Source organism: Primulina eburnea, chromosome 13 (genome assembly GCF_022965805.1).
Source record: "Primulina eburnea isolate SZY01 chromosome 13, ASM2296580v1, whole genome shotgun sequence".
Classification (NCBI taxonomy): Eukaryota; Viridiplantae; Streptophyta; class Magnoliopsida; order Lamiales; family Gesneriaceae; genus Primulina; species Primulina eburnea.
This window is the reverse complement of record NC_133113.1, coordinates 33,864,747-33,879,215: the sequence shown is the minus strand read 5'-3', so window position 1 is coordinate 33,879,215 and position 14,469 is coordinate 33,864,747. Positions and strand designations below refer to the sequence as shown.

Sequence of the window (14,469 nt, the reverse complement as noted above, 5' to 3'; positions counted from 1 at the left end):
AATTAAATGATGATTAAATCGAGACTATCTCTATTAATAAATAAAACACTAAGATATCTCATATCTTCAATTTTATTATTAATTACCTTTAAATTTAACCTAGATGCATTTAAACTATTTAATTGCATCCATATGAGTGTGACCCACTATTTTGGATTTTAAAATACAATCCATAATTGCCTCCTTAGGGTAGGTAAATTATGAATCATACTAAAAAATCTTATCCTTTCGGAAACTAAGCCTTGAATTTTGATTTAAATGAAAACCTTCCTTAGGGAGGACGTCCTATGCGTCACTAGGCGTCATTTAAACCTCACGTTGCTTTTGTTAATAGTGGAGGTCGTAGGATTTATTGTCATATATCCTTCTCTCACTCATTATTATAAAATAATTAAAGTTTCTCAAACTTTCAATTATTTAATTAAAACATCTTATGATTTAATTATTAAAAGTCCAATCTTATTGGTCTCTTTGATATGATATGTGCAACATATAGAACATCATGAAATTTAAATCTAATTTAAATATGATGAGTGACATAAAAAAATGAGAGTGAGATATTGTTGAAAGTTTTAATTTTCAATCGTGTCCTTCTAATCACAAGTTTTGATTGAAAAATAAAATTAACAAATCAAATAAAACAATTTTATTTAATTTCAAATTAATTTTATAATTCAAATTGTAAAATCAATATTTTACACTCAACAAATTAAAACTTATTTTTAATAAATTAAGTCAAATTGGGCTAAACATTAAAAAATAATAATAATTGGTTCAATTCAAAAATTGGTCCAATTTTAAAAAAAAAGTTCCGTAACTTTTTATTTTATTATTTCATTGTACTGGTCCAATTCAAAAATTGGGCCAGATTTAAAAAAAAAAAAATCTGATTCAAATCTGTGCTGACCCAGTTCGAAACTGGGCTATATTTAAATATGTTGGGCCAGTTCGAAACTGGTCTACATTTAAATATGTGCTGGCCCAATTCAAAACTGGGCTATATTTAAAATATGTTGGGTCAGTTCAAAACTGATCTCGATTTAAATATGAGCTGGCCCAATTCGTAACTGGGCCATATTTAAAATATGTTGGGTCAGTTCAAAACTGATCTAGATTTAAATATGAGCTGGCCCAATTCGTAACTGGGCCATATTTAAAATATGTTGGGTCAGTTCAAAACTGATCTAGATTTAAATATGAGCTGGCCCAATTCGTAACTGGGCCATATTTAAAATCAATTGCCAATTCATAAAAGGGTCACTCAGATTTTTATTAATTTTTTTTTTTAATTGTTTGGCCCAACTTAAAAATTGGGCTATGAAAAATCCTAGCCCAACTGAAAAAATACGCCTCTCTCCCTTCTCCTTCCTTGAGCAGTAGTCTGCCATGGAAGAAAAGCTTGAGAATTGTGGCTAACTTATTGTGACAGTCACAATATTTTCCATCTTTCCCGTCGCCGGAGTGTGCCTCGTCTAGTGAGAAATTTCGCTCGTGTAACCCGTGCGCGAGTAAAATCTTCTCGATCCAGCGGCCGTGAGTGGAGGTCGCACAGTCCACTGCAACGCTCACTGCTTCATCGCGACGTGAATCGAGAATGATCAGGAACAATTTCCGATCAAGACTGGGAAAAAAATTTGTTAGCACAAATCAACTTTTGAAAAAAAAAATTCCTTCCTCTATTGAAGTGTACGGTAGATTTCATAAATCACACAAACCCAACAAATTAAGGACACGGCCAAATTATTTTATTTTAAAAAATACGTACAGTGGCCTAAAAAAAATACAATACACACAATAAACTTTCAACAATTAATTCACTCTCATGAATTTAAATTCACATAATTTATATTCATATGAAATAAAACCTGGCTCTGATACCATTTGTTGGAAATCATATAGCCTCCGGAACAATTCCGGCTAAAAAATTATTTTCGATCAAATCGAAAAACAGCGGAAGCGATTATATAATTTCACAAATTATAATCGAACATATGAATATAAATTAACTATGAATTTAAATAATAAAAAATTACTAGAAAACTAACCTCTTGTAGTTTTCCTTTTTCGCAAATCCGAGATGTGTAAAGACCACAGCCTTCCAGTACGATCCTTCGTATCAACGGTAGTGTGTGGGCACTCAAAAACACAAAAGCTAGAAATCAAAACTTTTATTTTATTCTCTACTCTCTTTTCAACTCATGAAAAAGTAGAGAATGAATGTACCTCTATCAATAAAACCTAAGATCCTATTTATAATAATTCAAAACCAAAAATCAAATCTCATTCAAATTGAGATTCTCGACCAAAAATCAAATCTCATTCAAATTGAGATTCTCGACCAAATCACGTAGGATAGGCCAAGATATGATTTTTATTTTTTTTATTTTTGAATATTATATTTTATGTCTTTTAAAACTATTTTAAAAGTCATAAGATTTCTAAAATCTTATTAAAAATAAATTAGAATCTTATTCAAACTTATTTAGATGTTAAATAATATCTAAATTTTATTCATAATAAATTAAAGATATTAAATAGGATTTCTAAGATCTTATCAAAATGTATTAGAATCTTATTCTAACTTATTTTCAGATAGCAAATAATATCTACAATTTATTCACAATAAATTAAAGATATTATAATCAACTTTTGGACATTACCATAATAATCCAAATATATAATTATCTCATAATTATTATTTAATATAATTAATATCTCATTATCAATTATATTTATCTCCAAACTTTTGGAGTTATGGAAACATTTTTCCATATCTATACATGATTTCTAAATTGCATTTTTAATCCGTCATTAATTTGAAAGGCGTACCGGGGACCATGGACTCATAATTAGAAGCTCCAATAAATTATATAAATAATTAAACTCTTTAATTAATTTATCTAATTTATTAATTCCATAATTACTCCACTAAAAATATGGAATTGCACTCCTCTTCATTATGAAATATCTTACTCTACAAAATTGAGCAGTCCATTGATATAATCATTACATATAGATTAATCCTCCATAGACAATTCGTAATCGAAGCTAGGAATTTTCCGTTCACCTCTTCAATTACTTCTTATCCTCATTTACCATTAATTCACTAGTGAGTGGTTTAATTTATAACTTAATTATAAATTAGTTGGGCCCACCACTCATTTCTAGAATCAACAAATGAGGGAATCGTCTTTCTACTTCTCGCAAGAAAGAATGGATTCCATGTCTGTGAATTCATATTCCCAGCCATTTATTTCAAATATAAATCTAAAATGCAAGTAATGAAAAAATGCACAATTGCAAATTTTAAACAAGCAAATTAAGAATCATATTGAAATGAACAGGAGTTTATAATCACATCAGGATTAAGATTTGTCCATATATGATCATCTTATGATTTAAATAGAATTTCATATTTAACAACGGAATTTATTATGAAATATCTAATTAAATCGGTCCTAGTCGTACATAATCTGATTATATATAAATGCCCCCATCTAGATGTCTCTACATCGACGTTCCGGATAAGACAGTCACATTCATAATGTTCATGGGCCGCATTAGTAATGTTTTAATTAAAGATCCCATACTTTAATTAATTTCATCACAGACTTAATTTAAGTTTATTATCCATAATTTTAATCCTCGTGTATATATAACTTTTATATATACTAAAATCATGGTTACATCCAATAAACTAAGGATTTTACTGTGATATTCATGACAATAATATTTCATGCAAATATGTTCAATAATAAATGTCGTTTTTTATTAATAATAAAAACATAATATAATAACAATGCTTTAAGGGCACTATCCCCAACATGTTTAGTTGGGGTAAATATGAGTATTCCTAAGCTGTAAATCATCCAACGTATTCTATCAAGAGAAAGTAAAAACAAGTGAAATAATGTTTTTTCTTGCGAAGAATGAATTGGTTCATTGCATATAAGATATTATTAACTATTATGACGACTGTTTTATCTGTAGAAAAATGTTTTTATAAATTGAAGTTGTCGAAATTTTGTTTGAGATCAGTTATGATCCAAACAAGATTTCAATGCATTAGTTATGACTTGGATTGAGAGTAAGTTTATATAAAAAAATGTAGTTATGAAATATTGATCAATGACCTTGTAAATAAAAATGCGGGAATATAAGTTTTTCATAGTTAATAGAAGATCTTTTCTTTTTTCTATGGTGTAATGTTATTAATAATTAATAATGTAGAATAAAATGTTTTTTATTATTATAAATGTCACTGTATGTGTTCAGTTAATAAAAGTAGTATCGATTTTATTAATTTTTTTATATGATCACAAATGGCTCAAAATTTTTGGCACGTGATAAACCATTCACGTGTATTCATATGTATATATTATACTAATATACACACATATGTGTACACATATTTGAATAGTGAAGAATGCTAGTTTGGTTGTCAATGATATAGTGCAGGGTTGTAAAAATCGAGCAGATTCACATGTTTTTGAGTTGTTTTGATAAATATTTGATTCGTATTTGAATTTGGCGAACTCGAACATGTTCGAACATTTTTCGAGTCGAATGTATTTTGTTCGATAGTTTACGAGCCGCTCGTGAGACTTAATATTTTTTTAATATAAAATTATTATACATTAAATATATATACATTTCGAATCTTTTGAGCATTTATTCTTGAATCTTAATATTTGATTAATAGTTCGAATAACTCACAAATAGGTAAAACATTTCGAGCCGAACGTAAACTCAAACTTCATTTTGAGAGGAACTCGGAATTTTTTTTTAAAATTTTGAGTTTCGAATTGAATTCGAATATATTTAATTCAAACCGAATTTAAACTTTGAATTTTTATTAATATTTAGCTCGATTCGGTTCGTCCCACCTAATATAGATGGGACGTCCCAAGCAAAAAAGCCCACTGCAAGCTCAGTGGACTTCACTCATACCAAAGTTATCTCCCGACTCTATGATAAAGCAAAATTTCCAAGAAATTTCAACTACGATATATATTTTTAAGAATTCTGTTTTCCCAAATCCACCCCCATTTCTCGCCCTTTTCCCCCAACATCGACCGCTAGGTTTTCCCTGTTCACACCGATCAAAGACCCTTTCGATTTTTATTTATTCGTATAATTCTTGATATAAAGATTATAAAGTGAATATGGATTGTTTTGGGAACGGGAGTATGTTTCCTCCGGGATTCAGATTCCACCCCACAGATGAAGAGTTGGTGGTTTTCTATCTCAAAGGGAAGATCTGCCGGAAACGATGCCGTGATGATGTAATCGGAGAAACCGATGTTTACAAGTGGGACCCCGAGGAGTTGCCGGGTACGATTCTTTTTCTTGATTGCTGAAAATCGTTGACTTGATTTGTCTTCCGGGTCTTTCGATTTTATGATTATTGGGCAGATTACTTGATGATAATCCTAATCGATTGGGGTTTTGCGGTTTTGTTTGTTGACAGATCAAAATGCGATTTTTGTGCTTCTGATTTTTGTTTAAGTCGAGAATATTTAGTTTGAAATTTCTGTTTTGTTGGGAGATAGCTGTAAATGCGTTTCTGTTTTAACAATACGTTTGCCAACAATGAAATTCGGATGAAATTTCAATGGCTGTAGTGTTAATTTAATGGGTTGATTTTTTTTTTTTTAAAAAACTAACTGGTGATGTTACTTAACAAATTTTGAATGATTTAGTCACAAGTTCTTGATCCTGCATATTTTGTTACACTGAGAAGTCGCTTTGATTTTGGATTCATTCCTTCCTTTTTAGAAATACGCAGAAGTATGATATGTGGCTCCAATTGCTTAATTCAGTCTGAAACCTCAGTTTCAGTAATTTTCCACACTTTTATGTGTGAGAGTAGATGTTTTTGAGGGTTGAATTTTAATTCTACGCCCTTTAATTATGTTAGGAATTTTGATTTAGTCATTAATTTTTGTAGCTTGATTTACTGCATGTATCTGATATACAGGGTTATCAAAGCTGAAAACTGGTGACAGGCTATGGTTTTTCTTTAGTCCTAGAGATAGGAAATATCCAAATGGAGCGAGGTCGAACCGAGCGACGAGGCATGGTTATTGGAAAGCCACAGGGAAAGACCGTGTTATCATGTATAAATCTCGTTCCGTGGGGATAAAAAAGACTCTGGTCTTCTATGGAGGTCGTGCACCTAGTGGAAGACGGACTGATTGGGTGATGCATGAATATACCATGGACGAAAAGGAGCTGGGAAGATGCGAGAATGTGCAGGATTACTATGCATTATATAAGTTGTACAAGAAAAGTGGACCTGGTCCCAAAAATGGTGAGCAATATGGTGCACCTTTCAGGGAAGAGGACTGGGTTGAAGATGATCTTGATGTTCATTACCAAATTGACGGGGACAACTCGATGAAGCGACCTAGTGACACCGTGCTAGTTGATGATCCAAAAACTGTTAATTGTCAACCCTGTTCACCACTAGATGAGCTTGAGGAAATCTTGAATCAAGTGGCAAATGATTCTGTGCTAGTTCCACCTCATTCAGCTGATTTTGGATTTTCTCTTGATCAGTTTCTCGGTGAGTTGGAAAATCAAAGTTCCTCAGTGGAGCATCCTTCAAAAGATATGGCTTCTCCATTTCTCCAACCATGTACCCAGCAACCTAACGCAAAAGCTAGCTTTGACTTTGCACAGTCTGACATTGCTCAATTACTAAATGAGGCGCCTGAGGTCACTTCTCAAAGTCTTAGTGGGCAAGAGCGTTGTTTGACTGAAGAGGACTTTCTTGAGATGAATGATCTGATTGGTTCCGAACCAACTTTGCGAAATCTTGTTGGAACAGTTGATAATCTGGAGCATCTGCAGTTTGACGAGTTTGATTGTTGGGGTGAGATTGACCAGTACGAAGACGCGGCATTGTTCTTTGATGAAATGGGGCATGTTGAGTCTGGTCTGAATTCACAACTGCAAGGGAATCATTACGGAAATGTTGCGATGGACCCGGTCTCAAGCTCGTTTTCCAACAATCTCGAGAATGGAACAGTGAATTACCAGTGGACAGATGAGCAAAGATGCGATAATTTCACTACAGCAGAAGCAAATCAAATGTTCGTTAGTTCCTCAACATCAGGTACCAAAACTATTGCAAAGTTCGAGAAGCTGCATGTGTATATGTGATTTACTCCAACTTTACAATATACACTACGTTTGTCATATTTATTTACTAATCTCATCGAGCACTTGCTCAGATGGATGGTATGGGAAGACCATGTCATCTTCCAAACGGCAAAAACTCTCGTGCCTGAGTGGAAACGGGGGAGTTTGAGCCCACCTTGAAGAGCTCTTCTTCCAATGTACTAGTATCAAACTGTATGCTAATTTTGTTAGTTTTAAACTTTTAGGTTTGATCCATCAAAATCAGATTCATAACCATAACCATGGCGATATTATAAACTTTACCACCGGAGCATATCAAAACCAAAACAACAAACAGGATGATGGTACAGACTCTCGGTTCTCGTCAGCTCTGTGGGCTTTTGTGGAGTCCATACCAACTACTCCTGCTTCGGCTTCTGAGAATGCTTTGGTAAATAGAGCTTTCGAACGAATGTCTAGCCTCAGTAGGATACGTCTAAACGCCAGGAACATGAACGTTGCTACAGGTAACACCTCAGCAAGTTCAAGGATTTCTGGCAAATCTATAAATGGTTTTATATGTTTTTCTTTAGTTGGAGTATTGTGTGCCATCTTGTGGATGATGTTTGGAACCTCTGTAAGAGTGTCGGGTTGAGATATTACTGATTAAATAAATAACGTCTGAATAGAAATATTTGCTCCAGCGACTCCCTGGATGATAACAAAATTACATGTATTTTTTAAGGTTATGGTAATATATTTTGATGTGCAAGATAAAAATTGAAATATTATTTTGAATGAGGAATCCGAGCTCGTCACCAAATAAAATAAATATGAAAACTCTGGGCCAGAAATCGTTTTCCTTTCACCCACGAATTTCGCAAGTATTCTGTATTTTAAAATTTTAAAAATATTTCACTTCTAATTATTGCACAGTACGTGGAAAGGTTAGTTGGCAGCCTAAAAATTTCCCCTCCGCTGTCTGACAAATTGGACCAAGTCATAAAAATCCATCCGTTGGTTTGTTCCGCAACCAATCAACTTGTTAATATTTTATGAAAGTTCGAAAGTTTATTAATCAGCGAAATTTCAACGTAATACGAAAAATATGCATAAGTTGGATAACAACACGACGAATTTATTTATTTTAATCTTTTTTTATGCTTAAAAAAGTTAAATAAGTGCCAATTTCAAATATGCTACAGTATATATTTTTTCGTTTAAAAAAATAACTTGAAATACTTATATTTTATAAAATTATATAAATGAATATATATAATTTTGAAATAGAGTACGTTGTACTCTATGATCTTATTGGTCTGACTTGAATGTTATATTATTCATGCTTGTGCTATGAAATTAGAATATCATGAAACCATCAGTTTTCACTAATACTGCCTCTTTCATTTTTTAAAGGATCATCTCTGCTCATGTTTATATTAAAACTTGTTAAAAATCTTTAAGACATTTGTTAATATTAAAAAAAAATTATATGAAGTAAGAATAACTACTGTTAAGTTTAATAGTAAAAATGTTTAAAATATTAATTTTATTTATTTGTTCATATCAACCGGTGAACAATATTTCATTAATCCACCAAATATAGGACATTATTAAAAATATAAATGCACTCAGTAAACAATATATATAAATGTATTCTTCAGCAAGTTTTTGAGTTAAATAAACTTAAACCTAATTCAGAACATATAATTATATAAAGATTCCATGGCTATGTAATTTCGCAGCTAGCTTCTCGTGGATCATCAGCACTATATATCATCAACACTTCGGCATATCCGGAGGCGGCGGCAGCATTTTCGCATTTGGGCCTTTTCCATTTTTGACAATAAATGTCATCCCCATTCCCCAGCTCACATGTCGTTCGAAATGGCAATGCATGAACCAAACTCCTGTAATGAAAATATCATGCAAATTTGATGATGAATGATATACGCATAATGTCGTCGTCGTGTATATGCATATATATATGTATGAGTTTGTGTGTGTTTTTGTGCCGCAAATGTACCTGGATTATCTGCCCGGAATCGTATAGCCGTCCATCCGTTTCTTGGAACCGCAATAGTTTCCATCAATGGAGGATCTACGAGATTATAGTTCAAAGGATCCCTGCTTCTGTTAAAGTTCCCAAATCCCGATCCAACGACGTAAAAACTGTATCCATGTAAGTGCATTGGATGATCCACGCCTCCGGCTATGTTTGTTCCCTGGAAAACAAGCTCCACGGTAGAATTATACTCCAGAACATTTACGTCGGTTCCATTATCAGGCGTCCACAGGAGACCAGGGACTACATCTTCTGTATAATTATACTGAAAAGGCGGATTATCAGGAAAATCAGCCTCATAAACTCCGCCGATATGCTTGTAGTACGCTTGAAGAATGGCTTCTTTCGGCAGTACCAAGGTTATGTTATTGACACTTGCAAGTAACCGGTTGTCACTCGGTCCAGCACACGGGCTTTCAGTTGGACATGGCCGTGTGTTGATTGAAATAGCAAACAGCAATTTATCTGTGATATTTAAAGGGACATCAACAGGGTATCTTTTGTTGGCTAAACTTCTGAGCTGGTTGGTGAATGTGACGGATGCCAGCGTGTCGTTGACTCTGGGGAAAGTTGGAAGAATCAACGAGGAAGGTGGAGTGTAATTCCCGGCGTATTCTATGATTCCTGTGGTGGTTGTGTTGTCAAAAAACCCGGCACTGGCATAAACCTTAGCAGCCATGTAATACTGGCTCGGGTTTTGATTAGCTTCCAGCAAGAAATCGATGGTTTGCCCCGGGGAGATGGTGATGTAATTGCTGTTTATCGGCTTTGTGTAGCTTCCGTCGGATCCAACCACTGTGATATTATGGTTTGCGATCTCGAAGAACATAATGTTGTTCATCACTGCATTAACCATTCGGAACAAATATGTTTTGCCATATTCCACTGTCACCTTGAATGTATCTGCGTTTAACATATATTGTGATTATCTAGTAATCAACATGCATGCATTACTATCTATATATATATATATATATAACCCTCATAATTAACCTTTCTAAGCTTCTCACTGGAAAATCATTTTGTACGAGATGACAAACCTTGTCTAGAGCAAGGGTATAGGTCACCCGGCTGACCGTTTATAAGGAAAGCATCGGAAACATTTGGGTCGCCTCCGGTTCGTAGGAATTCCTCCATAACTTGCTGCACATCACTTTTCCACCACTCTCCTATATTCCCCAACATTCAAAACCATTACTAATTACCCATTTCTTTGTCTCCTTTTTGGAATTTATATAATGAGGTTATATTTCTTTGGTATGTACGTACCTAATATGATGGGAACTTCAGCATGAGGTTTGGGGAATGGATAGTCGTCTCTTTTCTGTGGTAAAACAACGAGAGCTCCTAGCACGGTGGCCCTCGACCATTCGCTGTGTGCATGCCACCACAGGGTTCCTTCCTCGTCAGAGAGAACGACCCGTTGCGTAAATTTAGTACCGGGCCTGATGGGACACTGTGTTACGTATTCGGGCCCGTCTGACCATGGATACCTTGGCAGCTTCACTCCATGCCTGAAACGAACATAAACACAGTTTTAGATATTCCATGGGATTAGATTACTGCAACCATATAACAGGTTTGGCAGAGAAAATTCATATATACCAGTGAATGGTTATATTGTGATCTGCTAGATTATAAACATCGACAATGACCAAATCTCCTTTTCTCGCATAGATAGTTGGCCCCGGAAATTGTCCATTTATCGTGAGGATGGTCTTGTTGCTGCAAAGCCTGGAGTATGAAGTATTCCTCAGCTGTAAAAGAGTTAAAAATGGAAAACAAAATTGTATATTAGTATTAATATCTCCGCATTGTACGTACGTAAAAATTTTACGTGAAGTTAAACGAAATTAAGAATATTTGAGGAAAGCTAGAAAATTGCACCCAGAGAGGTTCTTTAATTGGTCGATTTAGATTAAAAATTATCGAGCTCCAACGGACTTAATACCAGCAAAATTAAGGCCAAACAATAAACCAGAAAGTATATTTATGGAAAATATTGTGAAAGTAAATAATTTTTCAAGTTGAACCAATTATCGAAGGGAAATTAAATTTTTGGTAACGTAACTCCCATATTTTCTATTTTTGATCATGTTATCGACTTATGATTTTAGTCTATTAATTTTTTTTTTTTAATTTTAGTCATATTTCACCATAGTGCTGATATGACATCTGCCGTGTCATCAATGTCAGGTGCATGTCACGTCAGTATTTTATGATGCCACACGACTATTTTCCAACACCACATTAACATTCCGGTGGAAAAGATCAAAATTCGAAAAAAATGTAAATTATCGTACAAAACCGTGAATTGAGTGAGTGATAAAGAGACAAAAAATTAAAAATGTGCACTTTATATATCGGACCAACAATGTAGTTTTCCCCATCATTTAAGTATTTACTAAAAGAATTTGATAATTAATTAAGAACTAATTATTGGTGGAGCTTAAGTTTAAATCATAACTCAACCATATATAAAACTATCTTCAAGGTTTCAGGCAGACATCATAAAACTCGAACTTTGAGTCGACTTCACAAATTTTGAGCTTGAATTAATATAAAAATATAAACTATCTACATATATTATTTTTTTACATCATATGAAACGATATAATAAAAATGTAAACCATATATATATAAATATTATTTGTTTTCACCATACGAAATATTTTAAAAGTGAAATAAAAAATACCTCGAACTTATAGCGACGGACTGCTGCATGGCTAGGCAATGCGCCACAAAGAAGAATTACACATATAAAAGGAAATATCAAAGCTTTCATCTTAGCTACCAACTTTCAATTTTTTGCTTCAAAAAAGGGGAAAAAAAGAACACTTTTTTTTTTGGCTTAAATCAATTCTGCGATTAAGCTAAATCATTTGTGTTAAGCTATTGTTATGATTTAATTACATACTTTGGCTAGTATTTATAAACAAGTTCTGGGTTTGAATTATCAATAACAGTAGATAGACGGCGGCTATGATATTGTCTCTCTTTTATATTTCTTGAAAAATCAAATCCAATGGCTTTCCATTCGTATCAATTTTGTTGGTTTTGACCATCAATGGTACACACTGGAAATTTTTTTCCTGTTTTCAATTTTTTTTTTCTCCTAATTATGCTCATTCATTGGTTATGGTGTGAAAATGACCACCATTTCTATTTAAAGGCAATTATTTCGTTCTAAAAAAAACCCCGAAGACAATCGATATATGTCGAAACCTCATTAATTATTAGCGTGTTATTAATTCCTATGGACGAGGACTGAATAATGATTATTATTTTTGAAGACTGATCATATACATATATGATGATTTTGGATAGGAAAATAATAATAATTAATTTTTTAAATATTTTTTTTCCTAAAACAAACTGAAGAAATTTTATGTTAATTTGGCTGCGGTAGTTACGAATCATTTTTAATTTTTTTAAGATTGGAATCCAAGTAAAAACGCCTAAAACTCTAATTTTAGGCCCTTTTAAAATTTCATATATATATATATATATATATATATATATATATATATATATATATATATATATATATATATAGTGAGTCTCATGTAAGACCGTCTCACGGATTTTAATCTGTGAGACAGGTCAACCCTACCGATATTCACAATAAAAAGTAATACATTTAGCATAAAAAATAATATTTTTTTATGGATGACCCAAATAAGATATCCGTCTCACAAATACAACCTGGTAGACCTTCTCACACAAATTTTTGTCACACACACACACTGTTAATTAAGGTTGAGAGCTCAACAAACCATGAAAAGAAATTCTTTATAAAAATTTAGAAAATTGTTAATTTGAAAATTTTTATATGCACATTAACGCACAGATAGAGTCATGAAAATATTTAGAACATGCATTTGGTATGAATAGAACTACCGAATAATTATTTTAGTAATTAAGTAAAATAATAACATTATATATAATAATGTAGTAATTTGTGTCGATTAGATTTCTTTTAATATATAAAAGTTATAATATGATCAAGTTGGCCAAAACCATGGTTTTGTACCTAACCATTTAATCTTCATATTATAAACTCCACTTTTTCTCATCTGTTCTTAGTTTTCCAGCTGAAAGTTATTTTTCGTAATAAAAATTCAACATATATAATTTATTTAAATCATATACAAAATGCATGATATAATGCAATGGATAAAGTTGACGAGTAAGAAGTTTTTTTTTGAAATATGGATGAATATAATATGCTAATGAATTAATAGTGAAGCCGATGACTTTGACTTGAAACATCGCAGTGTAAGAAAAGTCTTTAGCAGCCTTGGAAGATTCCGTGTTGCTTTCCGAATTTATGTTGTTGGATTTATATGCATTTTACCAAATTAATAATTAAGTACGACGTTTCTTTATACGTGTTTGAATGTTACCTCATCATGCACGAATGCTCCTAATTGAAAGCGGTATTCCGATCAATATATTTTACAGACGGACAGTGTCTTTATCAACTCAATACATGATACGTGTGCTGAGTTGATAAATCATGTTTAATCGTTCAACCTTGATGTATGGATGAACGGTCATAATTTATCACTCAACACATACCAGACACGATATTCCATATGGGTAACATACAAATGATGAATGGATTAATTATAATTAATACATCAAAGAACGGGGACAGATTAAGGTAACCTACGGCCAAAAAGATTAAATGTATATTATATTGAGGCTGCTAAGAGCTGGAATAATATATAATTTTGGAATAATTGAAAGTTTTAACTATTGAAATCTTAGCCAACACTTGATTGCCTTCACCTAACCTCGATGCAACTTTTTATAAAACAAATTACAGTTTTCTACGAAAAGTAAAGATAGAATAAAATATGGCGAGCACATTAATTAATTAATACAATATTTATGAGAATAAAGCTTTTTTCCCTTTGTCTTTAAATCAACAGAAAAATATGCGAATTTAACTGAATTATTATTATTTAATTGTATCATTAAAAATTGCAGTATAGCCCTAATTAATTTTTATAATTATAATTTTACCCATATTTAAATATAAATTAAAATATTTATAAAAAAACTTTTACAAATCCAGTGATCAATATATAAACAATTTATATTGGGGAATCATGTCTACTCGATAACCTAGCTATTAGCCTTCGATTAATTATTATTACTATAAGCTAAGTTTCCGGACCACCCCACCTGTCTCCCATATATCACATGTTTGTTTCGTTTTTTTTTTAAAAAAGATGGCTTCTGTTTTCACAATTATATTTTTATTTTTGTGT

The 14,469-nt window shown here is 32.4% G+C and overlaps 2 protein-coding genes across 3 annotated transcripts; one reads left to right on the top strand and one right to left on the bottom strand.

The window, feature by feature from the left end:
- Positions 1 to 4,943: 4,943 nt before the first annotated feature.
- Positions 4,944 to 7,822, top strand: LOC140809443 (NAC domain-containing protein 17-like). Of its 2 annotated transcripts, none has more exons than XM_073167064.1 (3): positions 4,944 to 5,334; positions 5,981 to 7,120; positions 7,239 to 7,385. In XM_073167064.1, the coding sequence occupies exons 1-3, from the start codon at positions 5,166 to 5,168 to the stop codon at positions 7,313 to 7,315; spliced, it is 1,386 nt and encodes a 461-aa protein (XP_073023165.1). In that variant the 5' UTR covers positions 4,944 to 5,165; the 3' UTR covers positions 7,316 to 7,385. The 2 variants fall into 2 exon arrangements, with proteins under 2 accessions (XP_073023165.1, XP_073023164.1); XM_073167063.1 differs by lacking the exon at positions 7,239 to 7,385 and adding an exon at positions 7,392 to 7,822 and having other exon boundaries at positions 4,946 to 5,334.
- An 837-nt stretch (positions 7,823 to 8,659) lies between these two features.
- Positions 8,660 to 12,086, bottom strand: LOC140809082 (laccase-14-like). The gene is made up of 6 exons (XM_073166564.1): positions 11,886 to 12,086; positions 10,796 to 10,947; positions 10,460 to 10,704; positions 10,231 to 10,359; positions 9,152 to 10,093; positions 8,660 to 9,035 (listed from the first exon to the last, which is right to left on the bottom strand). The coding sequence occupies exons 1-6, from the start codon at positions 11,973 to 11,975 to the stop codon at positions 8,905 to 8,907; spliced, it is 1,689 nt and encodes a 562-aa protein (XP_073022665.1). The 5' UTR covers positions 11,976 to 12,086; the 3' UTR covers positions 8,660 to 8,904.
- Between the last annotated feature and the right edge of the window lie 2,383 nt (positions 12,087 to 14,469).

Coding starts and splice junctions, on each gene's coding strand:
- LOC140809443 (XM_073167063.1), top strand. CDS start 5,166: ATGGATTGTTTTGGGAACGGGAGTATGTTTCCTCCGGGATTCAGATTC. Junction 5,335..5,980: donor GGACCCCGAGGAGTTGCCGG/GTACGATTCTTT, acceptor TCTGATATACAG/GGTTATCAAAGCTGAAAACT. Junction 7,121..7,391: donor CGTTAGTTCCTCAACATCAG/GTACCAAAACTA, acceptor TTAAACTTTTAG/GTTTGATCCATCAAAATCAG.
- LOC140809082 (XM_073166564.1), bottom strand. CDS start 11,975: ATGAAAGCTTTGATATTTCCTTTTATATGTGTAATTCTTCTTTGTGGC. Junction 10,948..11,885: donor TCCGTCGCTATAAGTTCGAG/GTATTTTTTATT, acceptor ACTCTTTTACAG/CTGAGGAATACTTCATACTC. Junction 10,360..10,459: donor TGAAGTTCCCATCATATTAG/GTACGTACATAC, acceptor TGGGGAATATAG/GAGAGTGGTGGAAAAGTGAT.